Genomic DNA, 13,842 nt, shown 5'->3' with positions numbered 1-13,842 from the left:
ATCAGTATGGAATCTATTGCTACCCATTGCTGTATAGAAACATAAGCTGCTTTTGTAAATATTCATTGAATTTTTATTACAATTTTGCATATTTTGGGTTTTAGGTATTGTTTATCACTTGGTGACACTTAACAGATTTACACTTGTATTTCATATCATGGACTTGGCAACAGACTGCATTGCCCACTTGGGCTTTATTCGTTTGCAATGCAACATGAGTTATTAGCAGGGCTATTAGGAAAATCATTGTGCATATATGAATTGATATCCACTACTATTGCAATATGAAGAATTTGATAACATACGTTTTATTGACTTTATCATAACGTACAACATTATTGTACATATGCAGTTTTAATTGTAAAACAATTGTGGTTAATTATTTATCTTTATTTCTTTATTTATAAAGATATACAATTGGTTCAATTATTGCCCTTGGCCGTGCCTAGTTGCAATAGTGAGTAGACATGTAAAGGTTAAGACTCAGATAATGAGATGATTTGAGTCTAGCATGAGGGATATATTAATATCATGAATTATGCACAGGAAGATCTTCGCACTTGCACTTTATTAATTATTAGAAATGGATTACTTGGCATAAGCAAAGAAATTACATTTGCCAAGGTTGTTTTCCTTGTTTCTATTCAATACTATGTATTTTACATGTAGCACTTGCACTTTTAATAATGTAACATGTTGCAAAAGTGCTGTAATGAAAGTTTCTAAAGTCTGTTTTGCATGTCCATGCTGAAAGGAAGAGAAAAAAACTTGCACTGTCACTTTAAATTGGTGATCTGTACCTGGTAGCGTGTCATGTGATCAAGGTCCCATGAGGATCGAAACGCGTAATGGCGGCGGTGCTGGGCAGATAATAAAGAAAGATTAAGCACTGGAATATTGCGTCCGCTTCGTCTTCTTTTCCGAAAATTGTGGAGTGCTGAGACGAGTACTTGGAATATATATATATATATATATATAGACCAATATAGCCAAAAGGGATCTCACATGTAGTGGAGCAATGCAAAAAGATGTGAACAATTGTTTATCTTTGATCAACATAATCTTCTGTAAAGGAGACATCAGATAGATATGTCATAAAATAGATGAAGATCAGAGCACGAAATTTGGGAGAGCGATCAATAATAACAAAGATGACAATTCAGAATAACACAAGGCTTTCTGAGACACAGGATTGGGGCATACTTCCCACGGTCACATCCTCAGGTACTGAGAAAGTGTTTGACTGAATAGATTTGAAATATTTTCTAAAAAGTATGCATTGCAGAAATATTGAATAATGAGATAATTAATTAGTTGCCCTTTCTATACAAACGTCTGCATGACAAAAATGGGAGAATTGGACTGGGTAATGCTGTAGGTAAAGAGAATGTTTTCTCCCCCAAATGCAGGGCCTCTGAAGGAAGACTCGAAGACACAGGAGGGATTTCTCTAGCAGAACATTTGGATTCTTTAAACACCATGGCTTTGTTATGTAAAATTAAGATCCGGTAAGCGAACCCATTTTCCTTGATGATGTGGAAGGAAGTGCATGAATTTTAGGACTAAGGATTATTTGGAACAAGTCTTGCCTTTTCCCTTTACATCAGGTGACGGGATGCGAGGGGTGTACATTGCCACGCCCCCCCCCCCCTCGCGATTAGCTATGACCTCTTTTACATTCTCAGCCATAGAAGTCGGCTTTTGAACTGAAGTAGTTTAAGAACATTAAAATAGAATTTTTTCTGGTTTAAATTCCCACTGGAGAGGGTGGCTTTGAGGCAGGAGGTTTTATTATTAGAATACAGTAGTGGAGAACATATACCAGTGTTGTTCAAGACTACATTCTTTTAAAAATTAGACAAAGTGCTAAATAGGCTAATTCTGGGCAGCTGTTGTAAAAGGGAGTAGCTCTGAAAACTAGTGCATTGCCCTCTAATGTGGGGCCTTTGGCCTTTCCCTTCCAGATATGGAGCCATACTATCTAACCTCTCAGAGCCAGTTTGGGGCACATTGGATTGGCAGACATAGGCACTCTACAAAAATGCTTTTAACCACAGACTTGTCCCTCATACTGGTAGGTGAAGTGCTTTTAGTGAATCGTTCACTTTATGACGAGCTATGTCCTAAGTGGTAGAGTGGTAGAGGGAGAAACAGCAAATGTAAAGAGTTTATAAAGTGCTAGGAATGAGAGCCCCTTGCTGCGCAGTGGCATCACTGTGGCCTGGCCCACACTTCAAAGATTGCAGCATCATCAATGAACAAGTGTAAATAGAAGGATGGTAGAATCCCAAAATGGCTGACCTTTTTAAATTCCTTTATAGAACTTCTGCATGATTTTACTGCTCATAAAGGTCAAGTACCGCAAATGAGAGAGGAATCCACGTTATAAAGCACTCGCCATGCTAACAGTAGTTGACCACGGTGAGAGAAAAAAGCCTGCTAATATTTGGGAAAACATCGGAATAGAGTAGTGTAAATTAAAAGATTATTACAAGAAGTAGTCAAATTGGTCAGGATGTGAGGGGCGCGATGTACCCATACATTTGAGTTCCCCAACTTTTTGTAAAAAGACACCCATCCCGGGACAGTTAATTCCAGAGTTGAAATACCTCAGTTGAAGTGTAAGGCAGGAGGGAGTGACAGACAGCTAAACAAGAAACAAGCTTTCTTGCTGGGGTGTCTACTTGCCTGAAATAAATGTAAATGTGCATAACTAGTCAACCTACAAATGTAAAGAGTGTTTGGAAGATGGTATTGGCTTTAACTGATGGACTCACTTGAAGCTTCATGATGACACACATCTATTCTTTTTGAGTGGTATTGCAAGGGAGTTACCAGCTGAGCTGTGAAATGTGTGCTTTTAAAAGGCAGGTATACAAATATGTGCACTATGTACAGTTTGGTTATTACTAAAATCTACATTTTGGAAGCACTTTTTTTTATCTTAAACCTGTTTGCACATTTTGTAGCAGCCTATCTTATACTGTATGTAATGCGAATTCAAAATAATGACTTGCATATTCACAGACTGGGAACTTGTTGCATAAACATACATAAGTCACTATTCTCTACTGACCAACCATGATTCAATTTTGTGGCTCTCTGCCGTGTATTAGCAAAAAGAGGTTTCATGCTCTACGATTGTGCGCTTCCCACCGATTAACTTAACTTGCATTTACATTTCATTCAAGCTGTGCATTATTTTATACGTCACTAGCCAACCGGGAAAGCCATACAACACAACAGAAAGTTGCCACGGTAGACTCTGCATGCTAACATCTGGCTTAAATAGCCCTGCTACCTATATTTCCCCAAAAATGTTTAGCCTCAGTCAGAAGTGAGTACCCCAAAGGAGTCAAGTTCTTGATTTTAACTTCTGTATGCTTTTCCACCACTAATCTTACAGTCAATTCTCCTAATAGCTGCAAGTGTAGCTGAAATTAGGCACGGGCAAAATGTAAATTACGCTGGCGTAATTCACATAATTTCGTGTTATGCCAGTTACATGAAATTCTTGAAATCACATCATTATGCTACTTTGTGTACTTACTTGTCATTTGCAGTAACAATTTATCACAAAACTTGCTATTTGTGGTACTGCAGATGCATAAGAATAATTGGACACCACTGGCTGTGACAGAAATTGACTCTAGGATGCATTTCATGCTAATACGTAGCGCATAATGACGGATTTTCCATTTCATGTCATTACATGCAATTTCTTGTAATTTTGATGAAAGTTCACATAATTATGAAAAAGCAAACTGTGTGAATTTTGTACAGCCCTAGCTGGGCTGGATAATCTGTCCTGTTTCTTCACTTATGCTGTATGTGTTCTTTCACCAAAGCGTGTGTGATTCCTGCCCTTGATGTCAGACAGACTGTTACTCAAATTCTTGACAAAAATGTACACAAAGGTAGCGGACGGAGTCTCAATCAACAATTATAACAATCAAAACAGGCTTCCAAATAAGCTGCCATACACAATCACAGTCTACTTATGGAAAAAAACATAAAGGGGGAGTACCATATGAACTTCTTATATAACACTGTTCAGATTATTTCCAGGACCCATGTGCACACTGTTACGTATTTCTTTGTAAGATCTAATTTTATATATATTTCTGGCATACATTTTTCAAAAGGTATTGGGCAATTCTGCGCCAAACTTTCATATAGGGCATGGCAGAAGGGCATATGTTATTAAAAATAGCAAATTGTGATTACATTTGACAGAATATTTAACAACAACATATGTAAACGAGAAAGTTGCTAACCCTCCTTGAAAACATTGCTGATTACAGCAGTGTTAAGAAAGAATTTGATAATTTGTTTCATTACATTGCTCTTTTTTTATATTACACTAGCTTACCCGTCGCGCGTTGCTGCGATCTCCGAAGAAAGGAAATTCAAAGAAACTCATTATGATAACATTCAATTTACATTGTGCATTTTTATTGAAACTTATTCATTTTAATATGGAAAACATTTCAAAGTGTTGTTTTAATTCTATTTATTTATTTGAGTGCTTGTGGATACACAATTTGTTTTTTTTCCGTCTGGTGCGTACATCTGTATTCGAAAGATTATGAGGGCCCTGGGGGGCCGATATTTAACAATGTTTATGCCAGAAACCTTTGCGGGAGTGTACTCAACAACTTCCCAAAGTTTCATGGCGATCGGATGAATGGTGTTTTAATTCTATTTTTTTATTCGAGTGCTTGTGGATACACGATTTGTTGTTTTTCCGTCTGGTGCGTACATCAGTATTCGAAAGATTATGAGGGCCCTGGGGGGCAGATATTTAAAAATGTTTATGCCAGAAACCTTTGCGGGAGTGTACTCAACAACTTCCCAAAGTTTCCTGGCGATCGGATGAATGCTGTTTTAATTCTATTTATTTATTCGAGTGCTTGTGGATACACAATTTTTTGTTTTTCCGTCAGGTTCGTACATCAGTATTCGAAAGATTATGAGGGCCCTGGTGGGCCGATATTTAAAAAAATGTTATGCCAGAAACCTTTGCGGGAGTGTACTCAACAACTTCCCAAAGTTTCATGGCGATCGGATGAATGGTGTAGTAATGCATAAAGGACAAACAGACAGACATACAGACAGACAGACAGACAGACAGACATACATTCGGTTTTATATATATAGATTACCTGCAAGTGAAAGACCAAAAAAGTTACTGAATATTTTGTTTTTTTAACCACGCTTTTGACCCTGCCCCCACACTCACTCACCCGCCCCCATTGCACACAGGATCACGGTTCTTATACTTTTTTAATGCACTTTGACTGTTCATTACAAGTCATTGAGGAGGTGTGTGATCCTTTAGAGAAGCAAGGCAGATGAATGAGAGTTTTATGAGGTCAAAAAAACACTAACATCCCTGCAGAAAAAAACAGGATCACACTGTTTTCAATTTTTACAACACTTTTAATGTGTGCCCTTTGGCTGTCGAGACACATTGATAAAAATTAAGTTACTTGAAAATTGTGTACACTGTTTCTATATTATTTTTCCCTGTTTCAATGTAAAATCTTGTCTCTGTCAAAAGTATGTGTTTCAATTATAATAATTATTGTGAGCTTGATGAAGCTCATGGCCAGTAGGTCATGAAAAGAGAGAGTGATGGGGAGGTGTCACTATTTAGAAAAAGTAATCTCTGTTTCTGTGTTGGGGATTGCTACATAACTCCCCTTTGTATATTATGTCTATCTCCTGCCGCCACGTGTAACAACCAGGTTCCTTAATTTTGTTCAACTCTGCTGTATTTAGATCTCAACTATGCAAATGGTTAAGGTTCTAGCAATCAGTAACCTCCCACAGAAAGCAGAAAGCATCACTGATGTACACTACCCTTATGAGAACAGCGTGTATGCCGAGGAATCTGGAAATCTCACCACTACCAAATGTTGGGTTGGGCCTGATCTCTCTGAACCTGAAGACGAATATATGTTTCACTTTTATTTCATCCAACCCAAGTTGGGTTTTTGTGCCTTACATCTTTCTTCTGCAGCCATTTCTAAAGTCTGCCGACGGAATCCGTTCCTTTAGAAATATTCGAGTGCTGGGTACTGGAGGAACATTGAAGTCATTAGATACCCACACCTGAACTCCCCTAGTGCACTCCCATATCTTAGTAAATGATTGGGAATCTCTGCACCGATTTTTCTACACACTGCTTGCAACCATGTATGTTAATCTCTATTGGGCATGATGAAGACTCACTGTCTTACACTGAATGCAGAAAAGACAGAGATATTACTCTTTGGCAGAGCTCAACAGATTATTTTTGATGCCTCCTGGTGGCCGGCTTCCTCCGGTGCAGCTCCAGAGCCTAAGAAAACATCTAAAAATGTGGGAATTGTGATAGATTACTCCATTTCTATGCTGGAAAAAGTAAATGTCGCATGTGCTAAATGCTTTGAGATATTGAAAAAAAGAAACTGTCATTCAGGCCCTGGTTACAAGTCGATTGGACTATGGAAAAGCCTTGTATATCGGAATGGCAGACTATCTATTATCTCAACTTTAAATAATCCAGAATGTAGCTGCAAACTCATTTGTAATAAAGACAGATTTAGCTCAGCTTCAGCTTGCTTAAAATCCCTCCACTGGCTGCAAATGCGTAAAAGAGAGAAGTTTATATTCCTTTGCCATGCACACAAGGCACTTTACAAGACTGGTCCAAAGTGTTTACGTCATAAATTAGACTTTTACAAACACTCATGTAATTTGAGATCCAAGAGTCTAGAATTAGCTAAAACAATGCACGTTAATAGAGTAAGGATAGGTGGACGCTCATTCTCTTACTAGAAGCACATGACATTTCTTCCCTCTTGATATCTGCCTTATGGTGGACCATTTTATCTTCAGAAAAAATTTTAAAACCTGTCTCTTTACAGATCTCTATACATTCTTACTGCCAGTACTGGATCTTTGGAACCCCTGAGGAAGCAGCTATTTCAGCGTCGTAATATCAGCTTGTGGATAAGTGACGCTCTTACAAATACTTTAAATAAATAAATAGATGTATTGTAATAGAGAGAGGTGTATGATGATCACGAAATCAGATTATCTAAAATAAGTTGTTGAGACTAATGACAAAAAAAGCAGCACATGATTAAATATTGTACAGTGATCAATAAGACACATTTATACAAAATCCAGAAATCTAAAAACATACTCAAACAAGTCATTTTTTCACATTTTAAAGAGAAAATACTGCATAGTTGTCAAAAAGGAAATTGAAAAAGAAGGTGAGAAAAACAAATCACGCAAGTAGATCTGTATGATCAGAATGGAATCACCTAATTTAAAGTAAAATAGTGATTATTTTTTACTGCTTGTATCACAATCTTGAAAATCCGCCAGAGTTTAAAGGTGTTAACAATGCGAAGCCATCTAGTTCTAAAAAAATGCTGAGCTGGATTTGACCCATTCGTTATCCTGTTTCAGTCCCTTACTGTAATCCCCAACTTCAAACGTGTGTCATTTAAAATTGAATTTTTGATGTATAAGTCGAATTTATTTGTAATCAAATAGAAATTATCACTTTGGGCACACTGATTCATTTTAGCTAACTAATTCTAAAGGGCTCATTCAAATTATATTACAAATCCTTGTGGAAGATTGTCATCCTCCAACGAAAGTGGAACATTGCACCAACATATGCTCTCCTAATGCTGATTTACAAGGCTACACCGAAGTAACTCTCCTGATAGTGGTCAAAGCTTCTTGTATTTTCGAATTTACATACTGTATCTCCTGCTCTCTTTCTTCCCTGCACTGAAAAGAGTAACATAACGCTGTACAAACAGTTCTTAATTTGTGACATTTTTTGTAGATGGTGGGCACCAACACTCATTTTTGGGGCCTAGGGGTAGGGGGCTTATTTAGACTTTGGCAGACAGGGTACTCTACCTCAAATGTGGAGGGCTACCCTGTCTAGTGAACTCACAGTTCCCCCTCCTTTATTTAGTGTCTAGGGAACCTCCATGTTTCCACAAGTCTCAACTAGCTCTGGCAGCGTACATCTTTTGCTGATGATCAGACAGACATTGGGTCATCCGTCAATCCATTGAGGGCAGGCATTCTAAAATCATTAGGCATCGCCTACTAGACAGCACATGCACTGTCTGTTGGAAGACGTATTGTCAGCTTACAGTGAACTTAGAGCCTGCCCATTGTATACTGTTGGTTGGCTTCATTGTCATTCTCATTTGCTTGATTCATAATTGTGAGTGTGTGTGGGCTTGCCTTCTTCTTCTTGTGTTTGCTCCTCCTTTGGAGCATGGACATAGAACTTGTGTCCTTCCACTGCTCCCTTTTCAGGCACTATTTTTTCTTTCAGCTTAAGTATTCTTCAAAAGGCTGTGTATTATCCAGCTGTCTCCCTTATGTACTCCTCCCTTTCTGCCACACTCGTATTGCTCTCCCCACCCCACTCCGTGATGCACTTGCCCTCAATGGCTTCTCCCAACACCTATACATTTCTTTCTCACCTGAGTGCTTTCCCCCAACTTCACATTATCTTATCTGTTTGTTTCCCTCTGAGCTGCTTCCCCACCTGGATCCTCAGTATTCCACCCCCCGCCCCCCCACCCATGCCACCATGTAGCTTCCCCAATTCATAGTTTCCACTCTCCGTGCTACTTTTTTTTCCGTATCTGTTATTGATCCAATTCGGATTGGTAAACAAATGAAAAAACCATGTTTGCATCAATTTGTAGGTGTGCTTGCTTGGTGCGCATGTCCACAAAATGATGTCACTGGCTGCATAGGCTTCTTTTTTCAGTGTTTTTAGACGCCATGCTGCCGAGCATGAGGGATGCTGTGCAGCAAGGCTAAAACCACTGACAAACCAATAGGTCCCAAAGGCTTAGGCAATGCTTGTTTTTCTGTTGTAATGTGAACAGGCAATAGGATCAATGACCACCCCCCACAAGCTGGAAGCATATTTTAAATGAGTCATGGCCATTAATAGTTTGATTTTCAACAACAAATGCCTGCTTTGGTAGTTTGTTTTTGAAAAACAAACTAATTTGCTGTGCAGCTATAGTCTGCTAGTGCAATGGAGTTTTTCTCTCTAATAACCTGGAGAAACAAAGTGCTGGCCTCTAAACTTTAAATAAAGCACCTAGCTTTCATCATTAGACTTTTATCAAGAGCAGGACAAAAGAAGGCAGAAACGAGAGAAAAATTAGAAAAAGATAAGAAAACAGTGACAAATGGAGAATTTAGGGATAAAAAACTATTCAGAAGAATGAAATAAAGCGGCACAAAGTGTGGGTTGGTGGAAGAAAAATCAAGGCATGAAGAGGAATCAATAAAATCATAAGAAGCGCTTAAGGGTAAATTTAAGGAGAAGATTGGAGCCCTCCTCGCAAGATACATCCAAAAATATTGAGCCCCTAACTTCCACACTGCCCTGTATTCACATAGTTGGAAGACACTCCCATGCATTAGCATGGAATGGCTATAACCAGAACACATCTGGTTTGAATAAGCAGTGTATCCATGCACTACACAAAAGTGTGTGCTTTTGCTTTAAAAAGTAGTAGTAGCCAATGCCTCACATAAGCAACCACCAGTAGCCTGTTGGATGATGTTACCAAGTAAACTAACTCGTGGAGTCTTGAACAAGTGGAATCGAGATTAGATATTAGATAAGTATTGATATTTGGCATCCCCACCACTGAAAGGGCAGGTGGGGGGCTCCTAAAAAAAACATTGGGCCGCTGCATTTATTTTTGTACAAATTTAGACTGATAATACACCAGAAAGATTTGACACAAAAGGTACATTTATAGTGCGACTCGTTAGGATTGTGTGGTCCCTAATTATCAAGGAATGGACAACATAGGTAAATTATGGTTAACCAAAAAAGCTACGAGTAAAATTGGTAACCACATAGGGCTTTATTTATTTAATACTGGTTTTCGAGGTGGGTGTTAATTTATAGAAGAATATGGGGTAATTAATGAGTTCCTAGATATCTGTGGCTGGTTTTCTGTGGTGGTGGAACAGGTGGGTCTGTAGGAATGGTATAGGGTCTTCATCATTTTTACAGGATTTGTAAGCAAAAGCTATCAATATGCTTGTAAGAAGTTGAGGATAAAACGGGACCAACCTTTGCTTCCTCCGCTTCGCTTGGCTGTAGATGGGCAGTGGTGCATGGCCTCACTATTGTAACAACTATCATAGGTTGCACTAAAAGGCTAACATTCTTTGACCTACTATGTAGCCCAGACTTCTTCAATGAGTGCGCAGTCCAGTCTATCAAAATAGAAGCTTCTGTTTGATCAATTTAATATATGTTTACCAATTAAAAAGAGTATATTCAAGACGAAAATGGCAGATATTCAAAATATATTTTAATCTGAAACTTTAGTAATAAATTGTGCGTTGCTGGGGGGATTTAATTCAAATAATATTAACTTTGTGCCAGCTATGGCTGTTATGTAATATCCATATAAAGACATTCCAAATTGTCAAAGACTTTTGTACATTAGTGCTGGAAACCATGTATTAAGGTGATTAAAGTTGGTAATCTTGCACAGGATGGCCACTAATGTAATGTCGTCTACTGTGATCATAATTAGAATACTAATAATGCTAGCAGCTCAGGATGATTTAATTGAATATACGTAGGTCTTATTACTGAAAATAATGGATACCCCTGGACCTCTATAGAGACAGTGTAGGAATCTGAGCATGGCAACAAAACAACGTAGTAGTTTGCTAAAAGTTGTGCCAGAAACTTTTCATGCCAAAAATGTATTATATCCGAAGTCCAATGGAAAGTAAAATTACTAGTGCATGTGCGTAACTCTTTGGTTCAGCATGTTTCATTGTTTCCATTACCGTTTGTAATTTCAACAGGACAGTATTAACTAAGATTTATATAACCATTCTGTTAATAAAGGTTTATTTATCTGTGTGGGGGAACAGCATGTCTTTATCCACAATGAATACAGTTTCAGAAGGTTGCATTGGAAGAACACAGTATGAAAAATGTTAAACACATCATGTAAACAAACAAAAATACTATCCACATAGTACATGTATGTGTGTATCTGTAATCATATGCCACAAACCTAATTGGGAACAATGGAGCTCAATATAGGAATTGTTAGAAAACTGTTTTATCTTCAGCATGCCATAATATGTCGTTGGTGCACAGACTCTGCAACTTCCACATAGTTTGCCATTCTCTAATGCATTTATTTCAAGCAAAGCCCTTGCTGCAGTCAGTATCTACACAGAGGCACAATTGGCCTCCCTTTATAAGAAGGCCAGCGAGTATCCCAGTTGGTCATGGAAAGATGTGGTCCATAGATGGTCACTGGGACCTTCTATCTATCCTTTGGACTTTCTATGTATCCTTGGGGTCTTCTATGTATCCTTTCAAATGATGCACTGGAGAAAGTAAACACTTTTTTTTAAAGTTCCATACATTTCTATTTCATTAAGGATAAACATTACGATAAATAAAAAAATAACTATTATAGCAATCCAATAGAAGACCGAAATCCAATTACATGAAAAACTAGCAAAACAATACTAAAAAATGCTGATCTGTAATATGTGCATGTAAGGACAGCCCAAAAAGAGTATATATGAGAAAAGAACATAGAGAATGGATACCATTGAAAAATACAAATCTAATAAAGTATCATAATCTATATATATAAAAACTAATGTATGTCTGTCTGTCTGTCCGTCTGTCTGTTTGTCCTTTATGCATTACTACACCATTCATCCGATCGCCATGAAACTTTGGGAAGTTGTTGAGTACACTCCCTAGAAGGTTTCTGGCATACATTTTTTTTAAATATCGGCCCCCCAGGGCCTTCATAATCTTTCGAATACTGATGTATGCACCAGACGGAAAAACAACAAATCGTGTATCCACAAGCACTCGAATAAAAAAATTGAATTAAAACACCATTCATCCGATCGCCATGAAACTCTGGGAAGTTGTTGAGTACACTTCCGCGAAGGTTTCTGGCATAAATGTTTTTTAAATATCGGCCCCCAGGGCCCTCATAATCTTTCGAATACTGATGTACGCACAAGATGGAAAAACAAAAAATTGTGTATCCACAAGCACTCGAATAAATAAATAGAATTAAAACAGCATTCATCCGATCACCAGGAAACTTTGGGAAGTTGTTGAGTACACTCCCGCAAAGGTTTCTGGCATAATTTTTTTTTTAAATATCGGCCCCCCCAGGGCCCTCATAGTCTTTCGAATACTGATGTACGCACCAGAAGGAAAAAAAATTGTTTATCCACAAGCGCTCGAATAAATAAATAGAATTAAAACGACACTTTGAAATGTTTTCCATATTAAAATGAATAAGTTTCAATAAAAACGACACAATGAAAATTGAATATTATCATAACGAGTTTCCTTGAATTTCCTTTCTTCGGAGATTGCAGCAACGCGCGACGGGTAAGCTAGTGTAATATAAAAAAAGAGCAATGTAATGAAGCAAATTGTCAAATTCTTTCTTAACACTGCTGTAATCAACAATGTTTTCAAGGAGGGTTAGTAACTTTCTCGTTTACATATGTTGTTGTTAAATATTCTGTCAAATGTAATCACAATTTGCTATTTTTAATAACATATGCCCTTCTGCCATGCCCTATATGAAAGTTTGGCGCAGAATTGCCCAATACCTTTGGAAAAATGTATGCCAGGAATATATATAAATTACATCTTACTAAGAAATATGTTACAGTGTGCACAGGGGTCCTGGAAATAATCTGAACAGTGTTATATAAGAAGTTCATATGGTACTCCCCTTTATGTTTTTTTCCATAAGTAGATTGTGATTGTGTTTGGCAGCTTATTTGGAAACATGTTTTGATTATTATAATTGTTGATTGAGGCTCTGTCCGCTACCTTTGTGTACATTTTTGTCAAGAATTTGAGTAACAGTCTGTCTGACATCATGGGCAGGAATCACACACGCTTTGGTGAACGAACAAATACAGCATAAGTGAGGAAACAGGACAGATTATCTTGCCCAGCAAGGGGTGTACAAAATTCACACAGTTTGCTTTTGCATATTTATGTGAACTTTCATCAAAATTACAAGAAATTACTATAATGACATGAAATGGAAAATCCGTCATTTTGCGCTACGTATTAGCGTGAAATGCATCCTAGAGTCAAATTCTGTCACAGCCAGTGGTGTCCAATTATTCCTATGCATCTGCAGTACCATGAATAGCAAGTTTTGTGATAAATTGTTACAGCAAATGACAAGTTAGTATACAAAGTGGCATAATGATGTGATTTTGAGAATTTCATGTAACTGGCATACCACGAAATTATGTGAATTACGCCAGCGTAATTTACATTTTGCCCGTGCCTAATTTCAGCTACACTTGCAGCTATTAGGAGAATGACTGTAAGATTAGTGGTGGAAAAGCGTACAGAAGTTAAAATCAAGAACTTGACTCCTTTGGGGTACTCACTTCTGGCTGAGGCTAAACATTTTTAGGGAAATATAGGTAGCAGGGCTATTTAAGCCAGATGTTAGCATGCAGAGTCTACCTTGGCAACTTTCTGTTGTGTTGTATGGCTTTCCAGGTTGGCTAGTTCAGCACCCTATTCCGATTCCCTCACTGTTTCAGTTGTTTTCCCTTTTCCTGTTACCGTGTATTAGAGGCCCATAAACATGGTTCTTCCTTTGCTTGCTTGTTCTGTGCATTCTTCCTTCATATGGTGTTTTGGCGTTCCACACTAGAATCCTGGTCAGTGTGGGGCTCACTACAGCTCAATCCACCAAGGAGGTTGGTAAGAAAAACTCACTAATT

The 13,842-nt window shown here is 37.9% G+C and overlaps 1 protein-coding gene across 1 annotated transcript in view; it reads left to right on the top strand.

Moving 5' to 3' along the window:
* MYO3B (myosin IIIB) overlaps positions 1 to 13,842 on the top strand; it is a 2,563,893-nt gene that overhangs the window by 2,301,567 nt on the left and 248,484 nt on the right. Inside the window, exon 30 of the mRNA XM_078681588.1 lies at positions 1,410 to 1,508. Coding sequence (XP_078537714.1) covers positions 1,410 to 1,508 — 99 coding nt within the window. The remainder of the gene's footprint in view (positions 1 to 1,409; positions 1,509 to 13,842) is intronic.

Source organism: Lissotriton helveticus, chromosome 3_1 (genome assembly GCF_964261635.1).
Source record: "Lissotriton helveticus chromosome 3_1, aLisHel1.1, whole genome shotgun sequence".
Lineage (NCBI taxonomy): Eukaryota > Metazoa > Chordata > Amphibia > Caudata > Salamandridae > Lissotriton > Lissotriton helveticus.
The sequence above is the reverse complement of the archived record's forward strand: the minus strand, read 5'-3'. Positions and strand labels throughout refer to the sequence as shown.